Below are 17,610 nucleotides of genomic sequence, written 5' to 3' on the forward strand. Positions count from 1 at the left end.
CATGCCTTATATAGAAGGCACATTCTATAAACACAAACTTCGTTTAACCTTGTTTGAAAACATTTTTATCATTGTGACAAATGTGAGCTAAACAGAAAAACTATTGAGGGTATGCAATGTATATGAATGAAATAATGGATTTCTTAAAACTGTGACGGCATATGTATAATCTAACAAAACTGTCATAGGAAAATGACACAGCTCTGGGATTACTTCAGTCAATAAGTATTCAACTGGACAGAGTCAGGAGACTGGAGGTTTAGCCCCAGCTCTACTATTAATTAACTATATGACTCTGGAGAAGTTATTTACTCTTTCTGGGACTTAGTTTTCACACATATAAAATGAAGGTTTTCTGTTAGGCTATTTTCTGGCTTTAAAATTCTATAGGAAAAAAATCAGATTCTAATGTCCTAAAATCCCAATTGGATTTGATATGAACACTGTTAGAGAAACAGCAGCCTACTTTCTTAAAGTCATCATCAAAATCAACGTCACAATATGCACTCTATTATTATAACCAAATAGTTCAGGGAACATACTCCTAATGAAAATATAAGTTATTTAAACTGATAATTTTGAGAATTTAAGAAAAATAAAAATAAATTGTTACAGTGGTCTTGATATTAAGCATATCATTGTTATTGTAACTCATTGAAAAATTTATGGGAGAAAAGTTAACCAACAAAGGAGTTGCTAAGGTTTGGCTTAAAGACTTTATCACTTTAGCATATTTCTTTGAAGGATATTATTAAGGGATTTATATTAGACATTATTAATTCTGGAGGAACAACCTCTGGCCACGTGTCAAAAGAATCAAATGTATTAGCTGATTCCTATCGGTAATCCATTCTTTGTTATAGTGAAGGCTACATTTTAGCTGAATAAAATACCTCATATTAGAGAATTACTATATTATATGAACAACTATATTTCTGAATCTCTGAGCACAAAAGTCCTAAATGTCTTTAAGCCTTTTTCTAGCCTTCAAAAGTATAATACTTTACTCATAATTTGAACTCAGGTATTTAATTACTAGAACAAAAAAACACCAAAGAAATGGACAGGGATAATGAAATACCTGTGGAATTCTTGGAGGCCTTATTTTATCTGTATTCATTGTTTGTTGTTTGGAAATGTTTTCTTGGTCACAAATGACCAAAACATCGTAATTCTCCTCATGCTCACATTTAAAAAAAGAATGTTATAAAAAAATTTCTTCTGTTCTTAGAGGCAGCTCAATTTAGTATTCATCTTTACTAAGAGTACTTTTTTCCTTAGTTTTATGTAATATTTTTGTTCCCCATCTCCACACTAGTATCTTTCAAGACTAAATGATTTTCAGACTGGGAAACAAGGGGAGAGGAACTGTGCTAGTTATTAGTAGGGTACTATTACTCAATTTCTTATATCAGACTTTCCACTGAATGATAGAGAAAGTTTATTCTGGGATCCCAATGAAGGAAACATTGAAAAAGAATCTTTTTTTTTCTTGGTATCTGTGAAATTAAAAAGTCCACATCAGAGGGGTCTCCATAATTACTTGGTCCTCTTCTCTGCCCTGCCACTCTGAGATAAGAAAACCAGCAGAGGAAAGGTCTTTATAACTATGCCTGCTACAATAATTTGAAGATTATTTGGCAGTTTCATATGCTTTGGTGTTCTATTTAGTTAAAAATGGTCAGTAAACAAGAAACCCTACTTTATAAAAGCCTTTCTCAAAGGAAATTATGAAAATTCTAAGTCTTAAAACATTTTTGAACCATAAAATGCTGGGCAAACACTTTACACTTAGTTATACTTTCTAGGTATCTAAAATATCTCCTGCAACTTAAAAGTCTTAGTCTGGTTATTCCCTGAAACCCAAAATTTTCAGGAGTTGTTTCTGTCTTCTGAATTCAAGGAGCGGGGGAGGAATAAGTACCCTGATGGACAATTTTATTAAGGATAGGGGTGGGGGGTAACAGGAAGAAAAAGAACCACTAGAAGGCAGTGTTTACTGGTCATGGAGGAGACTCAAAAGCAGAGGCTTATCAACAGAACCAAATATAGCAGAAATTAAGAACAAAAGGGAACTGATAAATGGTCAATATAGATAGCAATACATTTTAGATTTAGGGCAATAAAGAAAGAGAACCAGGGAACATAAGCCATTATTCAGACAGCTAAAGGAAGGGAAAAGATTGCACAGCACCTAGAAGGAATAGCAGAGGCTTTTCTTTTTTTGTTTTAAATATTAGAAATAGAGATTTTATGAAAAGTTTATGAAGAGAAAAACCTAAAAATGACATATATAACACAGTAAGTGCCAGAGTGAGTTTCAGAGATAGTTAGAAGAATGGGCTTCACAATTCAAGTGGAAACCATAGAAAGGAAAAATCTCTTCCTCAAAGACCAGTGTTTTCTCAAACTGTGGACTGTAGAGACTCTCCCTACTTGAGAATCATCTGGGGAATCTTGTTTAAAATACAGATTACTTGGGGCAGCTGGCTGGCTGAGTTGGAGCAGCATGCAACTCTTGATCTTGGGGTTGTAAATTCAAACCCCACGTTAGGTTTAGAGATTAATTAAGAATAAAATAATCTTAATAAAATACAGATGCCTTGTCCCTACCATAGAATTACGAAATCAGAATTTCTGAAGATGGGTCCCAAGATCCCCCAAATGATTCTTGTGCATTATTCTTGTGCACTAATATAAAACCCACTGCTCTAGAAATTGGGTAAAAAAAGACTGAGAAAATAGATTGAAGTACCATGTCATGTTGAAGTACCATGTCACTAATATAAAACCCACTGCTCTAGAAATTGGGTAAAAAAAGACTGAGAAAATAGATTGAAGTACCACTTGAAATACATAATGGAGGACATGCTGAAAGTTTCAATATTTGTGGACTAGAAGGTAAAACTGCTTCAAAACAGGGGGCTAAGGTACTTGGTAAAGTGGGAAGGTTCTTATGACTGAGTATGGAAAGCGGGCTTGGTCTGGGTGGTGGAAGACTGGGAGAGCTGACAGTTATATTTAAATATAAACCTAATGTAATTCAAATATAGTTTTTGGATCATGTGCTATTTCAGATCACCTCTGCCACTACTGTCCTCCAGGCCTGTCTAATCCTGACCCCAATATAGATTAGGACTACACATGGCAGTGTCAAATACCAAGGCCACAGCCATGAGGAATGTCATTACCATACTGGGCACAGAAGTCAAAGGGGACTATCGTAGTGAAAGAAATGCCAGATTTGGAGATGAAGAAATAGTTTCCAGTCCCAAGGATTGAGTAACATAGGCATACTAGGGGAAAAATTAATATATATATAATATTAATTTTATATATATTAGTATATATATACACTAATATATATATGTGTATATATGGGGGGGGAGGGAGACACACACACACACCCAGGTATTGCTGGCAAGCAAGGTGAAAATAATACTATATATGCGTGTGCACAAACACACCCCCCCAGATATACATAAAGAAATAAGGCTTTGCAAGTCTATTTTCAAAAAGAAAGCACAAACCACAAATATCTGTACATTTTTTGTTTTGTTTTGTCACCTGTAGGAGGTATTTATTCAATAGTAAATCAGAAAATAATTACAGTGACCTCTTAATTAAATATAGCTGGCCTGTCATTTCCTGGTTCCTATGTTGGCTCTCTTATTTTATGTCTCTAACTTTAAGGAATTATGCAAAAAAGGTTAAACAATTCCCTCCCCCCTCTTTTGCTTCCCTAGCCTTCACTCTTGCTTACTATTTTAGGTTTAAAAATAATATCTATCTAATAACAAAAATACCAAATAACCTTCCGCCACTTTCTTTAAATCCAAATTTGCACAGCCAAGGCTGACCACTCTCAAGGGTCCTTGCCTTGTGGTCATTTAGCTGGCCAGCCCCACAAAGGACATAATATATCAATCTTAAACTAAACCCATATTTAATTATTTTAAAATCTGCAAAATTATTTTTTGCTCAGTGTGAAACACCAAAGTCTGAATCTACCTTCATTATCTGGCTCTTGCCAAATTGGTATATTTGGTGTTGATTGATGCCAACTTTCTGACCTTCATATATTATGAGAATAATTATATTGAAGATAATTATCATAAGAGATCCCACCATAAGCAGATTTATTTGCTTTATCATCTACTTTGCATCAAAATGCAAACTTCCAAAGATCTAACTTCGATGTCTTTTGACCTCTTCATTTTCTTTTACTTCCTCAGAAACTCAGGAAATTAGTCAAATGCAAAGAAATCTCAAATCATTAAAATATATCTCAGTGACCAAAGCAACATGAACTTTTTGCATCTCTAAAATTTTGACCGTAAGGAAATTCTAAAGGGAGTACTACACTTCTGCTAGATTTCTTAGGGTTTAGACCTGGATGTTTGGGGAGAGGGGAGAATTAGGCATAATTTTTTCAAATATGCATAATTTGCTATGGTGAAGACCTCCACAATGAAATCCCGCATAATAAATTTAGAAATTGTTCGAAGCTGAGGACTTAATGAGAGTTTTGTGAAATTTTGTTTTCTCCCTATTCCTACATTAAAAACCAACCTCATCTTTCTCCCCTCCACACCCCTGCAAAACCCCAGAAAACTAATATCCCACTGAACTGCAGTGTAAAGATTGCAGCCTTTCCCCTTATCTCCTCAGCTCTCACCAAGTTCTTATGTCCCAGGGCCATGACCGGGTCAGTTAGTCTGGGCCATTTCCCCCCATTTTTTTGTGGCAATAAAACTTTTTCCCCCTTGGGTTTGGAATTCCCTGCTCTATCATTTCTATGAGGTCTTTCCCATTCCTCTCTTTAGTCAATTTTAGAAAAAAAATGGTTATTTCAGTTTGCTTATTTGTGGTTTCACATATTTGCCCTAGTTTGCTTTTTTTCTTCTTTCCCCCACCCTACATAGAGACTGTTGGAGATGGGTGGTAACATTTTATTCATCAGTTTTACATTTTTACCTGGGAGTAAACCTAGTAGAAATATGAAAATTCTGCTCAGAAAGGAAACCACCAATTGAGGCCTTCACATCCCAGAAATCTTACATATGCAAGGTGAAAAAATATTTAACTTTTAAAAAGTTTGTAGATTTATTTTATAAAGCTGTATCAATAACAACAATGCTAATATATGCAATTTAACATGTCAATATTGAAGTTCCTTTTTTGTAAGGCTGAGCACAATTTGCTGAAATGTTACCCACGTGCATCACTTCCTCCTCTACACCATTCTAGTGTAAAATTATATAGGTGAGGCTTGGGGAATGCCCCATTTTTGATAAGGACAGGTGTCTGCCTTCATCAAGAACACAGTCTTTAAATGCCAAATATGTGTAAAATTAAAGCACCGCGACTTTGAATAGTCCTATAACCTCAAGGTTAATATTTAGCTTTTCCCAAAGCAAGCAGGCCACTGCCCTGAACTATAGTTGCCTGGCGATCATTCCAGCACGGTGCATGCTTATTCCCTTTCAGAGTCCAGGGGCCCTTTGCATTCAAGAGAGGGTGCGAGTGAAATGCCAATCTAAAAAGGGAACTTAAAGAACGGAGCTGGGTGGGATCCAGTATCTGCCAGAAACCAGATGCCAATGAAATAAACGCCACTGCTAAAATGATAAGTCTACTAATAACGACAGTGATAATAGCTCACCAATCAATTACAATTCTGGAGGAAAGCTGGGCATTCAGAAAAAAGAGAATCCACAAACGAAAACCATAAGAAAAAGTTAATTCTGGTTAGTTAGTGAGCGCAATATTTTCTTTTTTAAATTGGGGTGTGCAGAATCCACTTCTTCCCCAAGCGGCGTCGAGTGCTTTTGCTCCTGCCATACTAAATCGGGAACAGTGCCCTGGCAGAATAAGGTTTTAGAAAGCGCCATTATAAAGTGAGAGAAGTGAGACTCCAACATTTTAATTTTCTAGCCCGCTGTCCCCTAGAGCTAAAGGTAACTCCGGGAGTGGGCATCTCCTTTGGCAAAAGAAGCAAACGACAGGGCGGCTGGGTGACAGGGAAGAGTGCTCTCAGGAAGCCACGCGTCGTCGTGCTCTTTGGCCTCTCCTCGAGCCCCGCAAGAACAGGTACCCGAGCACCGCTAGACAAAACGGGCCACATTTAGAAAATGTCCCGTAGTTTAGGGCCCGCACCACCCCACTGCCACCTCTTCTCTCTCCCCCACCCCCGTCCCTTCGCCTTTTCATGAGTTTGGCGTGGCCCGGGTGCCTGGGGGGCGCCTTTTCGGCAAGCCGGCTCCAGGGTCCCTTCCCGCACCCGCGGCCCCGTCGAAGTCCTGTCCTAGCCCAGCTTGTGGATATCCCTCTCCTACCCCAGTGCTCAGAACCCGCAGAAGAGAGCACTTCGGAGGCGATGGGCGTCCTCTACTCACCGGCAAGTGGCCCAGATCCGTGACTTCCTTGTCCCTCCAACCCCCAGGTCCCGCCATGGCTTCGAGCCGATCGAAAGCGGGCGACTGAGTTAGGCACGCTCGGGTAGTCTGAGGTGGATTCGGACAAGAAGTTGAAAAGGGAGAGGACGGGGAAAGGAACAGGGGACTGGGGTTTGTGGCTTGGGAGATAGAGGAGGGGAAAGTGGAGGGAAAGAGTTAGGAGTGGAGGGAAGTTGGAGTTTGAGAGGCGGGAAAGCAAGTTTGGCTAAGGCGAGAGACGAGCCTGAGCGTCTGTCCTGGAGACCAAGAAGTTTAGAGGGGTGCTCCACGGGCAAGAGCGCAGTGTCTGCTCCGGCAGGGTGCGCCTCTTTCAGGGTGGGGAGGGGGGCGGTACAAGGAGGGGAGGCCCCCCCGGGAGCAGCTCGAAGAGGATTGGTGCAGCGTCACGTCGCCAGGTGGGCAGCAGCGCGGCGGGGAGGCGGGCTGGGGCGGGGGGGAGCACTGTCCGAGGGAGGTGCTGAAGGACTATAACGGTTTGCTATCCGGCCCCGTGCGGCCTCCCCCGCCTGCACGCCCCCTCCCACATCCACCGCTGCGCCCGCCGCCCCCGCCCCGGCTGGCGAGTGTTCCACAGGAAACTTTTTCGAGGCAGCTGCCAGCCCCGGAAAACCGGTCCCGCTCCGCGCCGCTCCCAGTCTGGGCCTCACAGCTCTGTCACAGTCCAAACAGCCCGCGCCTTCATCTCTCCGTGAAACACTTGTGCCTTTTCTAGTTGTCTCTTTTCTCTTTCTGCTCCTCTGATTTTATTGCTTCGTTTACTCAAAGACCTATCAAGCTAGATAAGGAAATGACTTGGCACTGAGTTAGGGATCAGACATAGGGGAGCCCCTGTGCCGATGGGGAGAGAGCACCAAGTGCGCCGCAGGGCTACCACAGCTCGGCCTTCGAAGCCACTGTATGAGGGCAGTGCGGCATGGACAGGGCCGCCGCGATGTCCCCTTGAGGCGGGCCGCATCTTTTCTGGCCCGGAGCTAGTTGGTACCAGGCCCGGGCTGCTCAGTCGGAACCGCACCTGTTCACAGGTGCTGGAAGTTAAGAGAGACTCTTTGAAGCCCCAGCTGCCCCGTTCCTAAGTTTGCAGTTTACTGCGTTCAAAGAGCACAGAGAAAGTTCCTGCGAATTTCCCAGTCTCCAGCTCTAGGGCCCGGTTTCATTCATTCGCTCATTCGTTGCAAAATGTTTCTGAGCGCCCAGGCTCTTCGCCTCCGTTTCCCCCACAACATGCAGGGGATCTGACACACGTTTTTAAAAGAATCTGACAACGGGATTTAGCCTTAAGAAGTAAGGCGCCTCTTGAAGAGTTTATGGGAAAGGGATTCGGTACGTAAAACTAACCGCATTCTAAGCTCTTGCACTGCAAAGAGCACTTTAGAAAATGTCCCGAAGCTGCTTACTTTCCCTGGAGCTTACAGACTGCGTTCGCGCACCGGCACTCTGGGGTTGGAACGCAATGTGGGGGGTTTGTTTCCTGTTTCTTTTTTAATTAAGAAATTTCTGCCTCCTCTAGGAAGATTCACACGGATAATTCTTCCTACCGACCCGAAGCTCACCATTTCTGACACACGCTTCTAACTTTTGTAATTATTCTCTATATATTGGTGGATTTTGTTTCTTTCGTGTCTGTTTCAAGTTCGGAGTTTGACCTCTTTATATTCCTTAACTTCCGAGCCCCAGTGAGCTCTGTAATGGCCACAGCCTGTCTGAGGAACGGGGTCTCTCGAAATAAATTCTCTGTTAACGGGTACGGAGAAAACCAACTTCCACCCCCCAAAAAAAGAAACTCGGGTGTTCTGGATCGAATTTTCATGTTAATTCAAATATGATGTAAACCATACAGAAATTGTATTTTCCAAGAATCCAAATCTTGACAACTACACCGCACAAGATCTTACCCTTCTAAAACATAGTTTAAGAATTCCTGGGTGATTAGAAAAACTTATGGATGTTGCTAAATATGAGCCTGAAAACAGCAATTCATGGCTAGAGATGGGCAGGTGAGCTAGTTAATAGAAAGTTACACTTTTGTATACGTATCTAGTTTTCAGAAATCAAAACACGGAGTAAAGAAATACAATATTTAAAGGCACTCTTTAGAGAATCTTTGCTAAAGGGAAGAAGGGTTCATAAGTTAAGATTTTTTTTTTTTTTGACAATGCGGTTTGCTGAAGGTAGGATGTGGGGAAATGCCCCGTGGCCCCCGATGGCAGAGACTGTTTTAGCCTGTCTAAAGAGACAAGTCCAGACCAGGCAAAAGAATCCAGGCTAGATCATTGGGCTCTCTAGTTGCAAGGCTCCCTGGGAGGCTAGCGGCTTCATGACTCCATAGGGATTAGCCACATCCCCGGGCGGACCCCCGTGGGAGGGGGGGGGATCTAGGTGTTTGACCAGAACATGACAGAGAAGCTACACATTTTTTAAGTTATTATTATTTTCAAGGAAAAATGAGGAATGGAAGAGCATGGAAACTTTGCCTTGTACCCTGGCATTATGGGGATTTTTGTGGCCAACTTGGGGAAGGTCAGCCTAGCTAACAGACCAGAAGGCAAATAGGTGGCCCCCAAGCATGAGGCTTAACCCTAGGAGAAACCTTGAAATAGGGCACTTGTTTTCCAACTTCAGGACTTCTTTTCTCCTCACCCCATAACCATCACTTCCCCTTCCCCTTTCAAAATGTTCTTTTTTCTTTCTTTCCTGACCTCAAACTACATAAAAACAACCCTAGTCCATTCAGGGTTGGAACTTGTCAGGTTGTGTTTTACCCAGAAATAATTTAGCTGCCAATACCATCCATATGTCCCATATTTATTACATCTCTTTCTCTTCCAATCCATTCTATTATCTTAAGGCACTGAGAGCTTTGTAACTTTTGATTGTCGGTATTTTTTAATAGTTAAAGTGTATTGAATGCTTGCTATATGTGCTGGACTAAGTGTTTTGTATATACTATCTCATTTAATTTTGTTGAAACTTCTTCCAGGTTTTTAATTATCTCGATTTCATTGGCAAGGAAATTGAGGCACAGAGAGATGAAGTAATTTTCCTAAAGCCTCTCAGCTAGAAATTGGAGGATCCTGGCTTCCAACTCAGGCAGTCTGACTCCAGAGCCCACTTGTCAATGGCTGAAGAGCTGGTGCATATTTTGAGACTGTGTGAAGAGGAGCCAAATTCAAAAAAGCCTCAGGGTAAGTGAGATCAGATGACATTAACCCTAGGCCCATGAGCTATCCAGTTCCCTTTTCCCCCCTTCAGCCTTCAAGCCCTCCTAACAGAAATAACAAGGGCTTTTATAAAAAGAAATGGAATCCAGTTATAGCCCAAGAGTAACTAGTGACCTGCCTAAGCAGAGATTACCAAGTGGGTCACCTCACAGGAAAAAATCATGAATTTCAAGCTTAAGAAACTTCCAGAGGAAAAAAATCCCAGCAATTTTCAATGCTTGGAAAATATTAAAATCCATACCTATTCTTTCCAGGGATTTTTTTTTTTTTTTTGGCTGAGCGCAAACTCTACTCAGTGAAGTCTTGAAGGAGGCTGTGTTTGTGAGCAATCGTGCTTAGCAGACCTGAGGTGCTAAATGGCAAGGTTATAGCCAGTTAGCTTAGTTGGTAGGAATACTATAGACATGGTGCCAAGGGTATGGGCTTGATCTCCCAGACAGTCATTGTGCATCTCTCCATTCTTTAGCCCTTGATAACACCACCCCTCTGACTAACCAGTGATGCCTTTTGGGAAAAGCAACTCTAAAATCAATACTTCATCTTTGTATACAAATAACTGCATATTCATTTTTTCATGTAAATTGCTAGTCACCATGATCTGGAGAAAGTATATTGCAAGAACACATGTGTGTTATAAAATATATAGATTCAAAAGATTCTAGGCTGCATTTTCTTCTTTTTTCATTTATACATTTATGACTGGCAATATATATGTTAACAGACACTTTAAAAATGAATCTCATAAAAAGCTTTATTAACCATTTATTAAGCATTTAAACACACAAAAAGATCTGTCATTTATTGTTTTTTCTCTACTCTGACACCTCATGTATGAAAATGAATATGTTGCCAACTTCTGTTAAGACAAATTTGCTGTCTACAATTATTGGTCTTGGGTGGGACTGTGAAATAAGGTTATATAGCAATCTTCTTGAAAAAATATTTTCAAACACTTGTGCTTGCAAGCACTGAAGATCCAATATCTCCCAGTATACTTGGGAGGGGCTGGGCCAGCATATCTGAAAGCATCTCAGGAAGTGCTTGTTGAGGGAGGAAACCTCTTTGGGAGCCACTGGGTTAATGGACCTTCTTAAAGTTTTCTTTCTTTTTTATGGAGACACCTCTGCAACTGTAGGATTTCTGCCACAATTCCCAACACTCTTGCGACCACTCCTTTTGATTTTTTTTCCTACGTGCCACTCCTCTGGGGACAAAGCAAAAAGCCACCTGATGTTTCTCAGGCTAAAGGTCATGAAATGTGCCTTCTGACCATAGTTTGCAAAGCTTCTGTCACTTGTTATGGAATGCTCTTAAGCTCGGCATGATTTGAGCTATGCTTGTTTCTAAAATGAGGCCCTGGAAATCTGATCCTAACTGAACACGGGTCTCGTTGCTATTGAAAACTGGAATGCTACTCTAAAAAAAAAAAAAAGACAATTGTTTTATAAAGAGAACTAAAACAAGGAAATTAAACCCAAAACTCAGATAAATTTCTGAAGTTGGTCATGAAGCTTCCTTTTGTTTTTGTCTTTTCCCTCTTGGAGGCCATGTCATTCTCATCCTGGAATTCCCAATCCAGAAACTTCAGGCTAGCCATTCTCCCTCACTAAGAACAAACTCACACAAGAGCACATTTACCTTGATACTAATGAAACTTATGCTTCCAGACACCCCAGTTGTACTTCCAAGGGCCAAGGAGTGGCCCTAGTAATCCTGTGTTGACAATTTTATATTCCTTTTTGAAGTGGGCTCCCCAAATTATAAAAGCTTCAGATCCAACAAAACTTGGATTTGGCTGTGAATGCATAATGTAGAGTGAACATAGTTGAAGAGCGTGCGCACGTGTGTGTGTGTGTGTGTGTGTGTGTGTGTGTGTAATCTCCATATCACTGAGGCTTGACAAAGTAATGAGTTACAACTAGCAATTCACAACTAGGAAGTGTGTATTTTGAAATATACAATACACTCTCTTTTTGAAAAGAAAGAAAACTCAAAGAAGGAAAAGAGGAATAACACCGAATTTTAAGAAATTATCCATATATGTAGGAAGGAATACATCACATAAGCAGGATAGATATCTCTTTGATGGAGAATAAAAAGGAAAGAGGAAACAATATCATTATGGAAGTATGTTACACTGATGATAGGAACTATATGGGCAATATTTTCCGAAATCTAGGTCACAACACTGCCATTGGGGCAGGAAGTAATAATGATAGAGACTATATTTTAATAATTTATATTATTATATCCAAAAATTTCCAAAATTAATACATACTCATCACAATAAGTCAAAACATTTAAAGGTGAGTGCAGAAAAAAGAAACAGTCTCTACCTTCTCCATCCAATCACACACCACCACCACCACTCCTTCCTTCAACATGTTAACAGTTTGGTATTTATCCTTCTACACCATTCTCCATGGCCATAAACTTTATGGAAACCCACATGCACATGTACACACACACACACACACGTACACATACAGCTCTTTCCTCATTCTTTTGTGTTCTATTATTTGTTTTAACAAAACTGAGATTATACCATATGTACAACTTTACAATTTAACAACATGTATCAATAATATTTTCCAGGTGAAATACATAGATATAACTTACTCTAAAATTATTCCTTTAAATTTTTTCTAAAAGAAAAAACAGAATCTAGTAAGTTCCTGAATTGCTAAGCTGACAATTTCATTTATTAGAAGATAAAAGAAACAATGAAAAAAGCTTCTACTCTTGATTTAATTTGAGGATTGAAGGAAAGCTAGTTGGTGATCTGGAAATTACAGGAATATATATATATATATATATTCTATCCAAAAGTGTGGTTCTTGTTATAATTCTGTTTTGTAGAAAGCAATACATATGCACACACACACGTACATACACACAAAATCAAGAATGCTCTGAGAGAACATCAGTTCAACAAAAAATTATTGTGATACACTGCACAAAGTTTGGAGAGGTGAGAGTTGAGAAAGTAAAGATTGATGGAAAGTACACAGCTGTTGCACTCCAGGGCAAATCTCCAGGCTCAGAGAAATGACAGACTTAAAATAAAAATACATATGACAAACAAAACCAAACCCTTCAGATGTGATTGTGGTGGTCTTTGGAATATCATGGAAGCACCACAAGTTTGAAAAGGGCAAAATTCCTATTTTCAAAACAGAACAAAAAGATAGATTCCAGAAACTATAAACCAGTAAATTTTATGTTGGTTCTAGGGCAATTCTCACAAAACATTATACAGATGGGTCCAAGGAGATGCTTCCCAAGAATAAGCAGGGATATGCTAATAATGAGCCGTGATGAACCAGCTTATGTTCTATGTTGAATGGTGTATAATATCAAGCCTTCAAGGTACCCCCTAATGAACCAGGCATCTTGTTAACATGACCTTGTGTCATCTCCTTCCACAATGAATCATGGCTAGGCCTGTATGGCTAATAGAATATAGAGGAAGTGATAATGCATGGCTTATAAAGCTAGGTTACAAAATACGCTAAACCTTCTAGCTAAGTCTCTCAGGTTGTTTGATGTGTGATATGCCATTTGCCAAGCTTTGAGGACACTGAAGCAGCCCTGTGGTGAGACCTATATGGAGGAGAACTGAGGCCTGTGTTCAACAGCCAATACCATCTTGCCAATCGTGTGATAAGCCACTGAAAGTGGATTTCCCAACCTCATTCAAACCTTCAGATGATAGCAGTCTCAGGCAACATCCAACTGCAGCTTCATGACAGACCTTGAGCTAAGCTACTCCCAAATTCTTAACCCATAGAAAACATGAGAGATAAAGGTTATTGTTTTAAGCCACTGCATTTTGGGATGAATTGTTATAAACCAATAAATAACTGATATGATTTTCTCACCAGGTAGACCAGGATACTACTATAGTCACTATATTTTTATTTCCACAAAGGATCTTATAATATCCCTTTAGACTAAGATAGACAAATGTGGTATGGATAAAGTGCAGATAGGCATATTCATGACGAGTGGAACAAAACAGTTGACTAATGAATCAATAACAAATTGAAATGAACATTTTAACATTGATACAAACTTAGACTGAACATAATTAAATATACATTATAGAGTAGTGTTGTCCAATAGAACTTTCTTTGGTGGTGAAAATGTTCCATATGTGCACTGTCCAATATGGTAGCCATAAGCAACATGTGGCTGAGTACTTGAAACATGGCTACTACAACTCAGGAACTGAATTTTTAATTGTGTTTAATTTTCATTAAAGTAAATTAAAATGTATATAGACACATGTGGCTAATGGTCACTGTATTAACAGTACAATTCCCTATGATTTAAGAAATCAGGTTTGTTAAAATTTAGAGGAAAAAAATAAACAGAATCCTAAATACAGAAACTCTAAAAGGAATGTGGTACAAATTTTCTGTCCTTGGCCTGGTGTTCAACTTATTTATCAATGTTTTAGGTGACAACATGAAAGACATACATATAACTTTTTTTGATGAACTCAAAGTGGGAAGAATTATTAAAAATAGGTTGACAGCATTTTTCCTACTTCTGGCACTCCAAGGTCAGAGCAAGAAGGGAGTAGAGCTAAGGAAATATTTGGGCTGAGACATAAGGTAGTCTTTAGGGTTAGTTCAAAGGAAAGGTCCCAAGGCCAGAACAGGGTAGAGGAGACAAGCAATAAATTGGGCATAGATTTGGGAGGCAGTGAAGCAGACATGCTGAGAAGATAAAACTAGAGATGAGACTGGAGCTGACAGGAATGATGAATAAGTAGGGGGTTAGAAAAGGGAGGCAGGGGGCAGACTGAAGTGGAGCAAAGAATAAGCACAAATGAGAGCCAGTTTATGCCAGTTTTGGGCTGCCTTGTTCCTCCTTTTGTTTTTGCTTATGGCATTTTGCATTCTCTTTGGGCATGGACTAGAACATTAAAGTAGCAGGTCCATTCTGTAGAGAATTGTACTCCACAAGAGTCTAGAATTATTGGCCTAAACCAATCAGATGACATTTTACAGATGTAAGTATAAAACTTTGCACATTAGTTTTAAAAAACCAAGCAGTCAATTCTATAAGCTCAAGAAGTGAGAAATTTAACACTTAAAGGTAATGTTAATCTAGTATTGCAGTGATACCAGAAAGACCAGTAAAATATCCAAATCAAAACCAATTTTTAAATTGCACCCCATACTTGATAAAGACATCTGAAAAGGTGTGGTTATTTTGGAGTATTACATTTTAAACAAATTAAATAGTCTCCAAACTAAGGGAAGTACAATAATGAATAATTTAGAAATCATGACATTTGGTAGGGTTGAGGGAGTGGTAATGTATAATTTTTTGAGGAGAAGGTTTAGGGAAATGGAGTAGCTGTCTTCACATATTTTTAACAGGAAGTCATAAGGAAGAAGGATCAATGGATAGAGGTTCCAAAAAGGTAAGACTAATAGCAAACTAAGGGTGAACATTCTAACAATCATCACTGTAAATAATTAGCTGCTTTATAAAGGAGAGAAGTCTCTCTAATGAGAAATATTTCAAGCAGAGACTAGATGATCATCTTCCCCAGATTTGTACAAAGAACTCATGGATTAGAAAATAGATTGAACTAAAGCAACTCTAAGTCCTTTCCAATTCTGAGAAACTGTATAACTATTTTTCTTTTCCTCTATGTATTGTGGTCTCTGGCTATTTACACAGAATACATTGCTATTCTGTTTCCAACTTAGGGACATGTACTATCCTTAAGTCACACCCATGAAACTACATTTTATATAAAGTCACAGAACAAATGCTACACTTGGGTAGAACACAAAAACATAACTAGCTATTTTTATATGTGCAGCAAGTGCCAAGCAATGCAAACACTGCCACCACTCCTTCCCTCTCCTTTTAACCCCATCCTGATCCTAGGCATTACCAAGCCAAGTGCATTCTCATCACAATCTGCAAATATCTACTTCTATCTTTTCTGTTTTTCCCTTCGTGGTGTTGGAACATTAAAGAGGGTCTTTCAGGTCAGGTTGTGTGTGTGTTGCAGGGGTAGTGTGTCATCTCTGGGAATGCAGAACATAAGTTATGGAACATATCCAGTCAATTATTCCTCTTATAGCACTTCCAAGGGAAACCTGTGTAAGAGAGTGGTGCTTGCTTTACATGATATACATTCTTCACCAAGGAGGATGTTAAAAGCACAGTGATGGTATTCATTAAGATATTTTCCATTTATTGGGTGTTTTAAAAATTACAATAATCATACATACTTGCTATAACAAGTTAAATCATATAGGGTGTGTAAGGGAAAAGATAGTAATTGCCTCTCCTTCCATTTTACAGCATTGAGATAATGTTAACAGTCTGGTTTTATCTCTTAGTACCTTTATATTTACTCATATAAACATGCACAAACATACACAAACATATTTCCCTTTTTAAAATAATAAAATAGATTATACTATACAACTTGCTTTACTTCACTTAATATGTTATAGATATCAAAACATGTAAACATAACTTTTTGTTTTAAGAACTGAGAGAAGACTGATAGGTTTGATCACATAAAAACTAAAAACATTAATGAACCTAGAAAGATATTTGCAACACATATGTCCAACAAATGGTTAATAGCACTAATAAACAAGGAGCCCTTACAAACTGATAGAGAAAAAGAAACTCTCCAATGGAAAAATGAGCAAAAGCTATGAATAGGCAATTCACAGAGGAGGATACACAAGTAACCAATAAGTATATGAAAACTTAACTTCATAGTAATCAGGAAAATGTAAAAGAAAGAAAAAGCATATTTCATTAAAATTATGAAAGTAGTAAAACCTCATGATAAAAGCAGGGTAAAAATAAGACTATATAGAGGTATATAAAGAAAAGTGTTGTGATGAGCATCAGGTGTTGTATGAAGTGTTGAATCACTATATTGTACATCTGAAACTAATATTACACTGTATATTAACTAACTGGAATTTCAATAAAAACTTGAAAAATTAAAAAAATAAAAACACTTATGCCCCCCAAGAGAAAAAAAATAACAGTCCCACCTTCACTCTTGCAGTCTCACTTCCCATGAGTTAACTATATTTATCACACAATTCTCCATGCTTTTACAAACATAAACAAACCCATAACAGGTCTATTTTAAATAAAAGCAGGAACTCCTAAATATATTAACCTGCAACTTGCTTTTTGCATTTAACCATTTTCATGGACATCTTCCTGGTCAATGTGCAAAGATCCAGCCCATTGTTTTAAATAGCTAATAATATTTCATAGGATATCAAAATTTATTCAACCTGTTGGTGGACTTTCAAGTAGTTTCTGGATTTTACTTCAAAAATATCATAGATATATCCTATGTGCTGATGCTTAGATTATCTAGTACAGATCTCTAAAACTGAAACTTCTGTCTCAAAGGGTATGTGCATTTTAAATGTTTAATAGCTGTTGCAACATTAATTTCCAAATATTTGGTAGCAAACACATTCCCACCAGCAGTTTACAAGGGTTCTCATATTTCCACACATTTGTTCCAACAGATGATGCCAATATTTTTTTCTTCTCTTTTTTGTTTTTTAAAGTAACAATGGATCTTCATATGGCTTGGTTCATAAAGAACTATAATCCTACCAGTGTTTATGCAGATCAAAAAATTGTTCAGATTTGAAAAGAAATAGAATACATGGATATATACCTCATGTACAATAAGAGGGGTATGTTATTCAACTCTATGTGCCTAAATTATTGTGCAGGATCTTGGTTTTTTAATTAAGATTTTACATTTTGAGAGAAGTTTTAGGTTCATAGCAAAATTGAGGGAAAGTTAACATATATTTCCCAATCATACCCAGTCCCCACACATGCATAGTCTTCCTCATTATCAATATCCCCCACCAGAGTGGTACATTTTTTATAACTCATGAACC

At 38.6% G+C, this 17,610-nt stretch overlaps 1 protein-coding gene across 3 annotated transcripts in view; it reads right to left on the minus strand.

Moving 5' to 3' along the window:
• NRK (Nik related kinase) overlaps nt 1–6,689 on the minus strand; it is a 155,240-nt gene extending 148,551 nt beyond the window's left edge. For all 3 annotated transcript variants that reach the window (XM_027609680.2, XM_027609679.2, XM_027609681.2), the window contains exon 1: nt 6,399–6,689. In XM_027609680.2, the coding sequence (XP_027465481.1) occupies nt 6,399–6,455 (57 nt within the window). In that variant the 5' untranslated portion in view covers nt 6,456–6,689. The remainder of the gene's footprint in view (nt 1–6,398) is intronic.
• Nucleotides 6,690–17,610: the final 10,921 nt, after the last annotated feature.

The sequence above is a fragment of the Zalophus californianus genome, chromosome X, assembly GCF_009762305.2.
Source record: "Zalophus californianus isolate mZalCal1 chromosome X, mZalCal1.pri.v2, whole genome shotgun sequence".
Classification (NCBI taxonomy): Eukaryota; Metazoa; Chordata; class Mammalia; order Carnivora; family Otariidae; genus Zalophus; species Zalophus californianus.